Source organism: Pelmatolapia mariae, linkage group LG16_19, assembly GCF_036321145.2.
Source record: "Pelmatolapia mariae isolate MD_Pm_ZW linkage group LG16_19, Pm_UMD_F_2, whole genome shotgun sequence".
NCBI classification, from domain to species: domain Eukaryota; kingdom Metazoa; phylum Chordata; class Actinopteri; order Cichliformes; family Cichlidae; genus Pelmatolapia; species Pelmatolapia mariae.
In genome coordinates this window covers 56,706,061-56,722,684 of record NC_086241.1, presented here as the reverse complement: position 1 = coordinate 56,722,684, position 16,624 = coordinate 56,706,061, and the positions used below count along the sequence as shown (strand labels likewise).

At 44.9% G+C, this 16,624-nt stretch overlaps 1 protein-coding gene across 2 annotated transcripts; it reads right to left on the bottom strand.

Moving 5' to 3' along the window:
* Positions 1 to 773: 773 nt before the first annotated feature.
* On the bottom strand, positions 774 to 15,434 carry LOC134646016 (SLIT and NTRK-like protein 3). 2 transcript variants are annotated; one of them, XM_063499677.1, is made up of 7 exons: positions 15,195 to 15,434; positions 12,247 to 12,527; positions 11,800 to 12,051; positions 11,447 to 11,562; positions 10,263 to 11,186; positions 8,856 to 9,075; positions 774 to 3,365 (listed from the first exon to the last, which is right to left on the bottom strand). In XM_063499677.1, exons 2-7 carry the CDS (start codon positions 12,460 to 12,462, stop codon positions 2,232 to 2,234), a joined length of 2,862 nt encoding a protein of 953 aa, XP_063355747.1. In that variant the 5' UTR covers positions 12,463 to 12,527; positions 15,195 to 15,434; the 3' UTR covers positions 774 to 2,231. The 2 variants fall into 2 exon arrangements, with proteins under 2 accessions (XP_063355747.1, XP_063355748.1); XM_063499678.1 differs by having other exon boundaries at positions 15,325 to 15,434.
* Positions 15,435 to 16,624: the final 1,190 nt, after the last annotated feature.

Here is a 16,624-nt window from a genome sequence, read left to right as displayed (position 1 = left end):
GACTGTGCGCACACGCACACACAAACGCACCCACAGGGGGATTATCTGTGCAACAGAGTTCTGAACACTGAGAGTGAGGAGGCGTCTGAAGAACTGCACTCATCACCGAAGGATGGAAAGAGCACAGCAGAAAGAAACAAAACACACACACACACACACACACACACACTTGAATGTGAGCTACCTGTGTGTTGAGCAGCATATTGAACAGCACCTCTCCATGTCCGTCCTGCGAGGCTGAGCTGACAGCCAGAGCAATGAGAAGGAAGGGGAAATAGAGGAGAGAAGAAAGAACAAAAGGAAAAGGTGAGGAGGAGAGCAGAGGAATAAAGAGCAGAGGAAAGGGGGAGAAAGGAGCAAATCAGATGGAAAGATGAAAGCAGAAGAGAGAGGGAAGATCATTATGAAAGAAACACTAGCCGGAAAGAGATGGAGCAATTCACGACCTTGGCCACAGGGCCCCCAGTTATGTCCTTATTTCACCCAGTGGACTTGTATTTATTTTATACCGTTAATGTGGTAGATTTCACACTATTAGCTTCTATCTCCACCCTTTAGTGTGTGAGGAACCCTGCAGGCAGCCAGCTTTGCTCAACTCTCATCTGATCTCCGCAACACGCTGCATGGACAAGCTTAGAGGCTTAGCATACCTCAAGCCGTCTCTTTCATACACTATTAAAGCAACAGGGAGAGTGAGTGTGCATTTATGGGGGTCAGGGCAAGTGTATGTATGTGTGAAGCGGTTACACAGTAGCTTTTTTTATGTAGCACCCTTTATTGTATTTCGTGGGTCGGCGGTAAGAAGGCTGAACCAGATGCAGAACCATCCTATACATTAATATAACATGATCCCTTACAGGAGAGCTTCAACACGCGAAAACTAAGAATAAATATATTCACAACTGCCTCTACTATTGGTAAGAGATGAAAGCATAAAAAGGTACCTCTGTAAAAGATAATAATCGATAGTTGATAGAAGTGTCTGTCTCTTTTGTTTTTTTTCTTTTTTAGACAAAAAATGCCTTTTTTACGTCCTGTTTTTTTTGTCCATTTATCTTTTTTTGCCATTCAATTTTCCTCTGAGAAATACTTAAAAATCAATACAATAACCTCTGTGCCTGTGTCCGATGAAAATGAAAATGTGCAGCAGAGGTCCTCGTGGCCCCATTAAGTCTGGCTGATTAAGAAATCCAAGATGCTTCCATTGCCTTAATGTCCTTCTGTAATTTCCTTTGTTTTGTCCTTCAGTCAAACAAACCAAAGAAAAAAAAATCTGTATCCTTATTTTTTCCATAAAACCAGAACCTTTTTATAATTTCACACAGCAAACGACTATTCCTGGATATGTCCATCATCGTAGCCCTGTAAAAAAAATCAACCGGTTAAGCAAATTAAGTTAACTGGATGAGATGATGAAAATGAACAGAACTGCATACAAACAACTCCAATATTGACTGGGTATATTATTATTTTTGGCTCATCCAGGGGAATGCAATTACTCGGCGGGTTTTTGATTAGTCTCAGTCGTCCATCAGCGTCCCATCCATTGGTAGTCAAACCTCTTTGTTTAGATAAATAGATCTGTATTCATAGAAAAATAAGCATTGACCACACTGCTGGCTGTTCATTGCTAAGGCACTTGGCTGTTTTCAGTTACTTCTCTTCTTCTTGCTTTTCTCTGTCTGGTCTCCATCCTAACGTGTCCACCCAGCTCGCTCTAAACTTCGAGGCTGTCACAGTTCACGACTCTGTGTTTGATGATGCTTTGAAGAGCTGGTGTGTTTCACCTCCACGCAGGTCTTTTGAGAGCAATATTATGAGCATCAACGCCCACTACCACCACCACCATGCCGTCTCCCGCTAATTGTGGCGCCGAGTAGAAAAGCCGAGCCTCAGTACTTTAAAAAAAAAGAAAAAGATACTGTAGTAGCTGCAGCTGAAGTTTTGCCTCCAGGCAGAGATCTGTGATCAGCTACTCCTTGCCAAAAAACCAACCTATATGCCAGTAGTGGGGAAAATACAAAAAGTGACCTCAGCTCGTTATCCAGGAATAAACATAGCGTGTAGTGTAGTCCCGCTCCCCCACAGGCTCCTCTCAAAGCCAACCTCTGTACAGAAGTCATTGTTACTGGATGATTCACCACCAGAGAGGGAGATGATGAAGAGACAAGAGAAGATGGGTAGCAGGAAGAGGAGGAGGAGGATGAGGAGGGGGAGAAAGAGGAGGCGCATTAAAACTGGTAAGAGCGGTCTAGCACCTCCATGTAGTCTGGTGTGGTCCTCAGTCTGGCTCTCTGCTCTCCAGCTCCCTGTTCGCTCTGACTGCTACCACCTGGAGTGGAGCTCGTGGTGGTGGTGACCACGAGCGTTTGGTCGGGTCTTGTGTCCTGTGTGGAGTCTTGGGGGTGGGGGTAGCGGGGCGGGGGCCTCACATACCTATCTGGCAAATCTCTGAACTCCGGGGTTGGGAGTCTGAAGAGGCAGTCCACCAGCTCCACTTTAGGAGTGGGGCCCTGGCTGTCGATTACTGTGGGGCACAGGATGCCGTTCCCGTGGAGGCCAGCGAGTGGTCCCATGGCTCCTGTAACAGTGTTGATGGGTGACGAGGACACCTCCAGAGCCCACTCCCTCTCCTTCTCTGCTGCAGAGCAGTAACCCCCCTCGCACTCTTTCGAAGCTGCAAACGTCTGTTGCTGCTGCTGCTGCGGCCGCTGTTTCACCGCTGCATCCTGCTCATCTTTGTAGATGGGGTTGCTACACATGTGCGATGCCGCCGCAGGGTTAGGGCCTTTAACGGCGGCCTCTGGGGGCAGAATGGTGTCGTAGACGTGGTTGTGCTCAGGCGGAGGTAAAGGTGGCGTCTCTGGGAGGCCGTGGTGATGATGATGATGGTGGTGCGTCTGCTCAGTGAAGATCCCGCACTCCATCTGGATGCCGGCCAAATCCACCTCTCCCTGGCGGCGGAACGGCAGCTTGTCTCTCCTCCTCAGGGCGTAGGCGATTAGTGCCGCAGCCGCAAAAAAAGCAGAGACAAACAAAACAAGCAGGCTGAGCACTAAGACCGACAGAGGGATTGAATCCTTCCCCGGAAGGGGACCGACGCCTGAGCTGGGGTAGTCAACCGATACGCCTCTGTCTGCGGCCGTGGAGGTGGCCGTCTGCTCCTCCTGCTCCTGGTCCTCTTGAGGCTCCAGCTCAGGGCAGAGCAGCTCCATGGAGAGGGATCGCAGGTCTACACCTTTGGTCTTATCCGGGGAATGGCACACCACCTCTCCCATCACAACCACAGCGCTGAGCCCCTCCAGCCAACGCTTCAGTGGAGCAGCTTCACAGTTGCACTCCCATGGGTTCTGCTGCAGGTCCACCTGGAGAAATACATTAAAAATACAGTGTGTTGTCATTGTGTAGTAATAGTGTAATTACTGGTCTGCCGTGTAGTAGATAATTTCCCTGACTTTGTGCTGAAGAATGGGCCGATGGCTCCGACTCCTATTTAGATGACAACCAGAAAAATGATATCTCTAACCCTTTCCAAGTAATAAGGTTTGGAAAATGAGTTTTTCAGAAGTGATATAATGGCTCTCCACACTGACCAGTAGCTCCAAATTATTTTTAAAATATGCATGTGATGAATGCACAGATTATGTAAATACTCTCATTATAGGGTCATCAAAACATTAAAGTGCTTGCGTTTACCAGATGATGGTGCCCAGGCTGGATATATCCTCAATATTCAACTTGTCCCAGCAGCGAGGGCTCTCATAGAAAAACCATGTGCTATAGCGGGTTATAGGAAAATTAAAGTTTGAATAGACACCGCTCAGAGTTTCTATATAAGTGCTTATTCATAAAACTCACCGGCAGCTTTTCTGTGACGAGCGTGCAAGAGTATCACAGCACTTTGTTTTTAACAGGATGTGATGCAACTCTCCCCTGTGCTATAATCCAATAGGTATGCGTGCAAATCCATTTTCTCATTGCCAGCTATTGATTGTGCGCCTTAAAACAAACTCAAATATTCACTTTGCCGCGCTCTGAAAAGCCTAAAGCAGATTATGCACGAAGGGAATCACTTACATCACGTTGTATTGTCTACAGAACTCATCTGTTCCATATCTTTAGCAATGACATTGGCAATGAAAGCTGATATTCTCTCTGTCACACTTCCAAGGAGCTCGCACAAATGTTGTCATGCTAATTCGGTTAGGCTATCTCCCTGGCTTGCAGGAATAGATGGATGCGTTCCGAGATGATTCAGCATTGCTGTTGTGGGAGCCATGATACAGCTACCTCCCCATGCCTCACACTGAACAACCGGATGCTCCTTCACTTTATTGAAGTTAGCCCACTGTGGGCTTTTTGTGTGGCTTTCATAATAGCGTAATTGCAACTGGAAGGCGAAGAGAAACTATGCTGCAGTTTTCACTCACTCATATTAAAAGTCCACTGAAAAGCATCCACCGCATTACTGTGACGCATCTAGCCTCTAACGCAGCGCGAATGAGCAAAGTGACATTTTAAAGGAACACTGCATGACCAAAGTGTCAGTTTGTTTTTGCTGTTTCATAACTTTCATAATGACAGTCTTACATCTGGTGGAAATTCTTGAAGCATTTTATTGTTTTCTTTCACGCAAATCCCAAAGGCTTTATCCCCTTCTCTTTTCAAAGCATCTGTCCAACACATCCAACACTGTTTACAATTTATACGCCTGGTCACCTAGTGTGCGATTTGCTGTCAACTTGTCAATCACAGCTTGTGTTGTGACAGGAAATTATAGACCCTCAGTTAGCCCGGCAGGTGCGGGGAAAATATGAGCGCATGATACCATTATGCACGTTCTGTGAACACAAAGGCTTGGAGTAAGTCACGTACACTAAATTGACAATAAAAAGTGGCACACTAACCAAACCGGCATTCATTGCTTTAATCCAGCCTGCGATGATATATTGGAAACCCTCTTTTGTCAGAAAATATATTCAGCCTGACTTAAATAAAGGACTGAAACGGCCCTGCTTTAACCGCAGAAGAGCATATTTGCTCTTGTGGGTTTTTATCATTATGACAGAGAGCAAAGATCAGGCAATAATCGTCCAAACTTTATTTGAGAGCTATAAAAAAATTCACATCAGGGGAGAAATTCAGAACGTTCTTAGTGAGCCGTGTGCCTTCTAATTGATCACTTTGCCCAAACATCCTGTCAGTCATTAGAATTGCTCCAGTTAGTTCACAGAAATAGAGTCAATACAAGCAGGTTTTGGAAGTTCTGGCGCAGGGATTCTGCTGTAGTCTCTGGTGACGAGACGCCCCTGAGCTTCAGCTTGCCAAGCCTTCTCCATACTGATGAATGGGTTTCATTGTCTTTTGAATAACACACACACAGAGCGAACACGAAAAGACTGAAGAAGAATCTGCAGCATATGCAAAATTGTGTTTATTCTGAAAAACGTGTACATTTAAAATCTCTCTTTACGGCTACAGTGGTAAAGTGTGAGATGCTATGCATAGAAAGCCAAAGAATTATGCCAAAGCACTAACGTATCGATGCTCTCCACTTACACTTCTATATTTCATCAGATTGTGGTATTGAGTGCACTCACACAGATTTTGATTTTATTCTATTTTTTGAAGTGTTGTAATTTACTTTCATGGTGTGCTCGTGCTCCCTTCGTAGACTTCTACCTGAGATAGCGATTTCCTATATTTTCCCGAGCGACTTCAACAACCCCTTGAGAAGGGGCATGAACTTTCTCTATCCAGCTGTTTGTGTTTCATGTAGCTGGAGAGAGAGTGGTAGTAATAGCACAGAGCAAAGAGCAAGAGTTTCTGGTCCACTGAGGCTACTGTCGGTGAAGAAATTGGCATCTCTGCCTCCGTGTGATTGCTGAACATCAGCGCAACATGGCGAGCCTGGAAAGAAGCCCTTGATCTTTTATTCGGAGGGAAAATAAACACTGTCTTTTAATGCAGCTGTATGAGATATCTTGATTTTGAAATGTGCTGCAAACTGTTATTATGTGGACATGAGGGTCTGAGGAAAAAATAAAATAAAATAAGAAAGAGCACCCAGCGATGGAAGCGGTTCTATCAGCTCTTCCAAACAGACTGTACACCCTAGAAGAAGAATTTACTTGTCACAGCTGCTAAAGATAGTTATGGCCATTTATTATATCTCCATATGTGAACACATTATGGACAAAAAACCCCACTTTCAAGTGCACAGTCACAGCTTCTGTGTTTAAAAAGAATTATAATGGAATTCAGTTTGTTTCTTTTGAAAACTCTGTGACAAAGAGTATTTAACTTTTTATTACATTAAGTAATTTTAATAGCTCTTTGGTAATACTGCCTCAATTTACCAACCTATGTATTTAGCTACCTACACATAATTTAATTTGAGTGGCTATTAACACGGCATTACTCTTATCATAATAATGGGACAATCCTGCCTTTGTTCTATAAGAAATTTCACCTCACAGCGCACCTGCATGAGTTGGCATTTAATGCTAAATCAGAGTACTTAGCCAGTCAATGAGACCAAAGACGTCTTTTGTGCTGAAACAGAAAACACATCTTTTCAGAGCACCGTTTAAAATGATTACAGATACTTTCACTTTTATTTAAAAAAAAAGAAAAAAACGCCTTTGTTGTGCAATTTCAGTTGAAATGCTGGCTTGTATTGCAAGAAAATATAACTTGTTTTCAGCTTCATAAACATTCTGACTGCTTGTTATTGTGTTGAGAAGATTCTATATTTACATCTGCAGCAGAAAAAACCCTCTAAATATGAAGCTACAGCTAGAAGAGGCCTGGAAGCAGCTAGCATAGCTCTGTCCAGATAAGCAAATCCACCTACCACCACCTCTAAATCTCTCTAACACTTCACATCTTGTTTCTGTAATCCACACAGAACCAAAGTGTAAAAGCAACAAATGGCCATTTTATAGCTGTTATCGTCGGACAGAGACAGACTTGCTGTTTGTGTTTATATAAGTGAAACATGGCCATGGGCAAGTTTCTTCATTACGGCTGGCAATGACAGGGAAGCGCTGCTCTGCTGCACAACACGTTCTTTGCATTTACTGAGAAAGACATATGTGTTTCTGAACTGTACATATATCATTTCTGGCATCCACTCAGATACTGAGTCACCTAACTCGAGTTTCTTTGGTTTAAGGTTCATCTGCTGTTGAGCTGCTATCGTTTTCTAGTTAAGAAATCATAAACACCAGAGTGATTTTAATTTTTATCCTTGGTGTCACGCTAATATTGTTTTTTTGTTTTTTTTAATTACACTGACATCAGCAGGGTATTTTCATATCAGTGTATATAAGTGGGTGTAACTGTATAATCCTGCTCTTGATGGTGACAATGACTCTAAGCTATACATGCTGCTGTTTTATGATTAACAAAATGGACTGCTTTTTACTGCAGCTGCGAGCTAAACCCCGTTTCCATCTGCGTTACCCTTTGATTTTTTTTTTTCTGTGCAAACTCTGGCTCCAAAAGCACACGCCAGCGCCCAGAAATCCCTCATCCCGAGCTTCAAACAGGCCAGCAGTAAGTCAACAGGTGATATCATTGTCACATTATTTTACGTGGTCTATGGGCAGCCTTAATGTGGCTTTGTCAGAGTAATAACAACCCTGGTAAATGAATGTATTCAATTACTGTGGCACAGATTTGAGGGACTACAATGGTGGTACCGCTGAGCTTTATGAATACAGCCCACTGTGTGCTTCCATTTGGTCAATGCTTTAATGCTCTTGGACATCAGAGGTGTATAACAGTGCAAAAGAAAAACCCATAATACACTTTTACATGGCTCCTCCAGCTCCGTGAACTACTGTCGTCCCTTCCTCGAGCAAAGATTTAGAAACAGCCTCTGAACTGCCAGTCTCACCCACACTACCTAGGATCAGGAATTTTGCATGGAGCAAAGAAAAATGGAAATTCACAATGACATTCGGGCTAATCTACACCCACCTTACCTCATTCTACTCGGGCTGTCTAAGAAAAGCCTGGTACACTAAATTTGCTGAAGTGAGAGGAGGCAGGATAAAAAAAAAAAAAAAATGTAACACCTCACTTTCTGTCCTTATTGGTGCGCTGTGTATAGCAACCAGTCACATAAAGCTGCAGTCAAATGTGCGAGGTAAGCTCTCACAAAAAGCTGGATTTACCACATAACAGCAGTTTATACAGTCTATTTACTGGAAGGTACTTTAATTACAAGCATTCACAAAAACTTGAGAGGTTCAGCTTTCTCCAGTTTAGCTCCTGATTTATTAAGACCACTTATGCAAATCAAGTCAATTGCAATTTTCCAATTAGAATACCTGAGGCGCAACCATAGTCCCACAAGCCACAGCAGAGCCCACAAAACAACAGACGCTACAGATGACAGAGAAAACTGCAGCTGTGCCAGAGGCCAGGAGACCAGGGGCTGCCAGAAGTTTTTAAACGTGGCCATGGCTTGATCCAAGATTTCAGGTTGTTTTGTTTATTTCATCAAGCTGTGATAATATAATGTGTCTTGGCAATCTATTAGTTCTTTTAATCTCATCGGCTGACATTTGAAATAAATACGCTCTGTATAATTATGCACATTTTTGTGTAGCAAATCAACGGGGGTGATCCAATTCAATAATCTCTATTTTTCCACCCGGCAACTGTCACTCAGCAAAATGCATGTTATTTGGCCTAAATTAGCTGAAAGCCTCATGCCAGGTATCTGACTCATTTGCACACACAGAGGTTAGCAGACCAGAATTGTGTTCTCAAGCATCCACCTGCATCCACACCGCCACAGCCATTCAGTAAATACGGTTAGTAATGTAGTAATTTACACTAACCTGTACCAGTCCGGTGAGGTGTTCAAGCACGCCCTCCATTGGAAGCTGTAGCAGGTGATTGTTTCGAAGGTTTAGGCGGGCTAGATTGACTCTGGAGAATACACCAAGAGGGAGACTCCGCAGCAGGTTGGCATTAAGGAACAATAACTGGAGGGATGGCATGGAGTCGAAAGTGCCGGGATCGACTTCACGGATCTCATTGTACTCAAAGTAAAGGTACCTATAGACAGGAGAGAGAATGGCAGTGTCACAGACTTTACAAGCAAAGAGACTATCGGTATGTTGTATCTAAGCTGTATCTCGTGATTTTATGATGCACTAAGGTCATTTTCCTTTCTGCATAAATTAGTCATTCCTTTTGATGCCTTTTCATACATTTAACTTCCAAGTATATGCCGCGGCCGTGCATGGCAAACACATCAATGAATATTCATGTCACAAAGTCACACCAGAAATTGGATTTCATCTTCTCATTCCCTGTTCGCAGCCATAAACTGATCACTATCAAATAAAATTGTGTAATTTTGCACTGATGACTACTAACACTGGCCTTTGCGTATCAGATTATCTTGTTAGATCAAATTAAAAGGACTCTTTTTTTTAAATAACAGAAATATGTGCAGAGTACAGCTGGAGAATTCTCTGTGCATGCTAGTCATCCAGTAGTGCAATTGCTAGAATAAGTGACGGATCTGGTTTAAATGACTTGTACAGCTCTTTCACCATTAAGTCGCTAACAAAGGCTAACGAGAGGTTAAGAGGTAGACATTTTGAAAAGTCCAGAGAGGATTTTTATTATTGATTAATAGTCAAATAAATGGCTATGGAGATTTTTTTTCCTGAACCCTGTCTTTAAATATAAAATAGTGGAGCTGAAAGCCAAAAGGCTAAAAGAGGTCTTTGCGGTCTGCTCTGCTGTCTTTGTCACTGTTTAATGATTGACTTTGGATATAGGCTATTAACCAAGGAACTGTCTTATTCTGATGATGACACAAATATGCATCACTCTGACAGTGTGCTTTTATTTTAAGCTTTTCTTATTCTTCAAAAAAAATCCTGGCAAAAAATCCAAATGTCTCACCGCCTTATCGACACCTCTGTATGCAAATACAACAAAAACCCATTAATTTTCACGTTGTCACTCACACCCAAACTGAAGCATGGCATCAGGCAGCGTGACTAACAAATGACACTTCTGGAAGAGAATGGGCACCTTCCATTTCAATCAAACTCCGGCATAATGGTAATCAAAATGTTCTGCTCTGTGCCATTCCAGTATTACAGTGAAATTAATTTCCACATACTTATAAACAAATCTCTAAATACCTAAGCTGATGAGGTTTTAATTAATGTGTATGTCTGAAGTGAATAGAAGTAAATGGTGTGACTGATCCAAAAGGTTCTCACCTTAGATTCTGCAATCCTAGAAACATGTGGGGGCTCAGCCTCTCCAGATTGTTTCCGTTCAGGTAGAGGCTCCTCAGGCTCGTCAGGCTGGAAAAGGCGCCCTCCTGAAGGTACGAGATGCGGTTGTTCCCCAGGTGAAGCATGTCGAGGCTGGAGAAATTCCAGAAGTCTGTGCGGTAGATCCTCTGTATTAAATTTCCACTCAGGTAGAGCTTGCGGCCGTTGAGAGGCCGAGGTGTGAGCTGGGACACATTGAGGAAGCCATTCTCTTTGCAGTTGACGGTGAGACCCAGGTCAGTTATGTGCAGGTTGCAAGTGCAGCCCAGGGGACAGATGATGGGAATAGGGGGCCGTGTTTGGTAACCAGCCACCGGTGGATTCTGGTTGGGCATCAGACTGCGTGGCGTGGGGGATGTTCTGGAGGGTCGAGGCCTTTTAGTCGGCCTTGGATGCCTCTCCCTGTCTTTACGCTCTGCAGAGGAAGAGGATGACGAAGTGGAGGAGGTATGTGTGTTCTGGCGGGAGCCGTGCACCATAGACGAGGGTTTAGTTGGTCTGACTCGCCCAGGTTGGTGTTTAGCGTTAGGGGGCAAATGCTGGGGTTGTGATCCTGCTGATGGACCACTCCCCACTGCTTGCAGCTCTTTATCTGGCAGGTCGGCACACAGTTCTTTGCGGGGGATTTCCCTCAGGTCTTTACCGTGAAGGTGGAAGGGATACTCGCATGTAACATCCCCGACTACCGCTGTGTAGGGAATCTGACCCAGCCACTGCTGTAGCTGCACTGCCTCGCAACCGCAGTTCCAGGGATTCTCCTCCAGCTGTATCTCCATCAGGGAGCGGCCAACGTACTCCAGGGTCCCAGCATATGCCAGGCTCTTCAGACGGTTTCCCCGCAGGTCCAGATGAGTCAGAGACACGGATCTGGTACAGGAGGAGGAGGGAAATAGTTTGCTAGTTCACATGAAAGGACACTGTTATAGTAAAATAAAATTCACACATTCCATCACAGAGGAGCCAGCATTTTATCTGATGATTAATCCATCTCTTATGATATGAAATAGTATGCCACAGGAACATTAATTCAGCAGTACAGCGTGACTAATTGTGTCCGACACTGATATTTCTACAGATCAGTCCTGGCATAATTTAAAAGCTCTGCAGTAAAATAATCAGAATCCAACCTGAACAGATGAGGAGGCAAGTTAGGGATGAGGTTGTCATTCAGGATGAGAACACGGAGCTTGTAGAGGAACCTCAGAGCACCGCTGTCAATTCGTTTGATCACGTTGTAGTCGGCCTGCAGGTAGGAAAGAAAAGATGTGACGAATGAGTAATTGCTCGAATTGGAAAGTAAACTCAACTGAGAGCTCTCCATTTGCAAAAATGCACAGAGATGTTGAGGAGATCCTTTCACACAGGCCACCTGCTAGCCATTGATTATTTCTGTCACAGCTATCTATAGTAATCCTGGACAAATTTGTCAATAATTAAGTCAATCGTGGATAATCAACACGGATTAACTCCTCGGGACTACCTGGAGGTATTCCAGAGCCTCTAAGCCGGCGAAGGTGTCATTTCTGAAAACCTCCAGCTTGTTCTCGTGGAGGTACAGACGTCTCAGTTTGGCGAGCCCATGGAAGGCTCCCACTCGGATGTCCTGGAGAGCATTGTTGCCAAGGTTTATCGACACTGCGTTGCCAAGGTGCTGAAACCCGTTGCTATAGAGACGCCTTAGAGAGTTCCTCTGGAGGTTGAGTTTGAAAGGGCGGACCCATGACTGTGACACCTGAATGATTAATTAGAGGTCTGATTAGTTATCTTATTAATTACATAAATTTAGCAGTTAGAAACAGCCCTAAGCCACATTAGAGGCAGGATATTAGACTGGGAGATATGGCGCTTTAATAAGATAAGTGACAGCGCAGTAAAGTGAAGTGCAGCTCCACATGCGTGGCCAGACAAATGAAGAAGAAAGCCATACCTGGCTGGCATTTGTGAAGCCCCGCCCATCGCAGTGCACGTGCAGCACACCTTCTTTGACCTCGCACGTGCACGGCTCGAAGCACGGCTCGTCCACTTCTTCCTCGGAGTTGTCCACGAGAGGGGTGTGTGTGGAGGTGGGGGTAGGGGTGGGGGTGTGCGACGCCTGGGAGAGACGCGCACACCCCAGGGCCACCGCCAGAGTGACCCACTGCATCCTCCTGCTTCTCCCTCTCAGCTCAACAGCCTGCGGCTACAGCCCGGCATCAGGCCTTCACCGCACTGCACGGTGAGGCAAACGCACACACAATCACACAAACGCATTGTTAAAAGAGGGCAAACAGCCAGGGAGGCAGCAGCAAAAGTCAGTTCAGGATGAATCAGATGGATGATACATCAGAGGCATACTAAAGCAGTCAGAAAATAAATGTTAAATCACACAGAGTGTAGTGTCATGGGGACGGAACAGCATTATAGTGGAATGAAGCCATACTGGAAGGCCACAGTATGACATGATAGCCGTGAACCATGTATGCATGTGCTTGTATTCGTAACAGGAAAACAAGGCTTAGAGGGTTTACAAAACCAGAACAAATTGATTTCAAAACAACAGGCTGAAGAATCTCTCAGCTGCTACAATGTCTCTTTTGAATTAAAAATTCAAATGTTGACATTGAAAATGCAAAACAAAGGCACGCACGTGGGCTAGTTCACCTGTGAATCACGTTTTATCCTTTTTCCGAGTGGCTTTCTGAACAAGTGCTGAGGTAGGGGGTGGGTAAAGCTTGTGATGAATGTATTCATCTGTGTTTTCAAATGCCGGGTGAAGCCGAAATGTCACGCATGTGTTGTTTTAATGTATGCAATATGAATATGGGTGAATGCAAATCAGACTCATAATGCTTCTGTCTAATGAACTGCTCCATTTAATAAGATGAATGGCAATCAAGAGAACAGAAGGATGAGGCACAAAATACCCCATATTATCAATCAGAAAAATATGTTGGGTTATCAACAGCCATCGAGTCCTGTCATAATCATTATTGTGATAATGACAGTGGAGTGAAAAGCTTTGCTGCAAAATCAAAACTCTTCAAAAAAATTTCAAAAGGTGGGGGTGGTGTGAATCAGTGCGACGACAGGCAGGAACGTGAACTGACGGCGATAGTGATGATGGTCGTGACGATGATGAGAGCGGCACGGTAATAACAAGAGAATGAGTTGCAGAACTCCTGGCACAACAACAAAGACAAGAAAAGCGAAAAACAGCTGAGATTGTGAGTGCTGCACGGGGATATTTCCTCTCGAGTCTTAATGAGATCTAAATTGGATAAAGCATCTCGATCTGCTCATACAGTGTTGAACACTGCCATGCGAAATGCAATAATGATCATGATGGTATGGTAGCTGTAATCATACAGCAATAATCTAGCATCAGCGAGTTAGACAAGGAGGCAGGAGTGAAAACATCACCGCCCGGGAGAGGAAGAGCAATCACGGAGATGATTATGACGGGGGAAAGATGAAGGGAGAGGTAGAAATGAGAAGAGGAGGAGGAGGAGGAGGAGGAAAATGGGAACAAGGGGAAGGAAAGGAGTAAAGGAGAGGCAGACATATAAAGGAGGAGTAATGTGCAGAGAGTAGGTACAAAGGAAGAGGAAATGGGTGAGGTGGGAGAGAAGAGTGGGATTGCATAAGCAGCAAGAAGTCAGTCAAGGCTGCCACTCAGGATGAGAGCTCACAGTGAAACAGCTGAAATCTGATATTGATTACATCAAAGCCCTCCTCTCGCCCTGCACACAATGTACGCCTGCCTCACAGAGAAACTGTGCTGGAGCCAAGTTTCATGCGTGTGTGTTGCACACAATGTGAGAAAGGTCAAACCATATCCAAAAAGTAGGCTTTTATAGCCTGCCAAGTACAGAAACAGGTAGCTAGACACGTGTAGATGAGTGTGAGCTTTCATAACAAACCAGTGTAATGCTGCAATACTTGTTGGAAAACCTCACGATTTTAAAGGAAGAAAGCATAAGGAGAAGTGAAAAACAGTCATCAGTGTATGAAAGTGTTCAGAGCATCTGTGCTTCACAGGAGAAAACAGGCTTACATGCTCAACAGTTTTGGACAAATTGGAAAACAATACAAAATACTGCCCATTCAGAGTCCCACTGGGTCTTCAGTCTAGATATGTATTGTTTATTACTTGGACCGTGGCCCCCCTGTATAGAGGAGATCAATACAGAGTCCAGATAGACCACTGGGATCCATCCTGTTAGAGTCTGCTTTAGTGGATGGGCATCTCTACTTAATGAGAAGAAACACAGTCAAGCCTCTTTCTCCAATCAGCCGAGTGGACTAGTCAGCAGTCGGCATAGCTCTGCATCATTATGGTAACAAGAAACGAAAGGACTTAAGCACTGACTGGTGGCAGCCCAGAACTCTGCCTGTGCTTCTGTGTGCGTCTGTCTCTGTACTTCTGTCTTCATGTCCATCTGAAAACCGTCCTGACACAGGTGTGGCTTCCCTCCCTGTCTTTCTTTAGTCTCTCTGAGTTTTTTTTTCTTCTTCTCACTCTCCCCTCTCCTCCAGACCTGCACACTGACGCAAGCGAACCAGAGATGACAGTCACTGCTTATTCTTCACCATATTATTCATGTCACATAATTCCAGTCTCTATCTCTCTGTCCTCTCTGTCCGTCAGAATACACACTCACCAAGCTTCACACAGGCTTTTACATGGGCCCCTGCTCTCAGCACAGATCTGCACTATCAGGCAAGCAGCAGCATCACTGATCAAATGTATGGGGATATGAGCCTGGATAGCTCACAGCCTTTCAAGAAAATCAATTAGCCCCTAACATTACGGCACACAAATTGTAATAGTTAGAAGAATTAAGGCATGACCAATTAAACAGCCTAGTCATTAACAGAACCTATTAAGACATTTACCAGGCTATGTATGAAAATCCTTGGCAGACCAACGCAATCCAATTGCATTCCTCATTGTCTGTCTCTCCTCACCAGCCTCTCTGATCCACACAGCGACGCTTAGCAGAGCAGGGATGCGGGTAATACTCACTCAGTCCGCCGCCAAAGAATTAGAGAACGACCGAGAAAACACTTTAGAGGCTGACTGTCGACATGTCGTTCACATTCAGCCGCACTCTTCTCCCTCTCTCTCTCTCTCTCCCTCTCTCCTCTCCTGTAGCGGCTGAGGCGGATGGGGAGGGAGGGGGGACCAGAGCGGGTGGGGGGGAGACGTGATAAGACTGCAATGAGGTGGAGGATAAAAACCGGGAGAGAGAGAGAGCTAGAGAGAGAGAGGAAAAGAGGAAAAAAAAAACGATTGGCTTTAGGATGCAGGTCCGCTTCTCCACAGTGCAGCCCGTGGGAGCTGCGGCACTGGTCTGCTGAACAGGCGTGCAATGCGCGGAGTTGTAACCTGGGCGTAATAATGGAGAATCCTCTCCTCATCTCAAACACAACTAGGTAATTCATAGAAGGGAGGGGAAAAGAGGGGGGCAGGCGCCGGAATTAATCATGCAATAAGGCGGCGCGCAACTGCTAGTTTTTATATGAGGCACAAAGCGCGCAGGGTGGGTTCCTCCTCACCAGAGGAGCCAGTTCAGTTCCTCATCATAAACAGATTACAGGAGACACAACAGAGTCACAGACAATGGGCCCCATAAACTTTCTCCTCACGTTGCCCGGTTACGCATCCCGGTAAAAAAAAAATAAAAAAATACCCCGACTATTCAGCTATACCGACAATAATTTATAATCTCATTAGTTTATTCATCTCTCCTCTCTTGCCCTTAAGCACCGACGGATTTCGTGAAACCGGTGTGTGTTACCATGGCGACTCGTGCCAGCTGGCTTTCGTCGCGCGCGCGCGCGCGCTCGAGGACGCGCACACAAACACGGGAAAACTGTGGTGACTTCTATGAGGGGGGCCGCAGCGGAGAAGTTTGTGCGCGGCCTACATCAAAACACCTGTCCTGCCAAACGGGGGTGGTGGGCGCAACAGATGCCGCCCAGATCGAGAGCAATGAAGCCCCCCTACCAACGCTGAATTGAGCTCCCCACATCAACTAATCACAGCCTGCTAGGTGGCTGATGCTCCATCGATACTTTCTCTAAGTGGCGGCTATGGAGCCCCCGTGAAGCTCGGCGTCTCCAGCGGACCAAGGGGAGGGTCTCAATAAAACACCCCATGGTGCCATGGTTTTGAAAACACGCATTCAAAAGCGTTCAACTATCAGTCAGCCGGTTTCATGGCTATAGGAAAAGATTTAATAACAACATGTCTTCCACATTACTGAGCTGAAAGTTCAATTTTCAGTTCAATTTCACATTGATTTCAGCGTGCATTAAGGTGA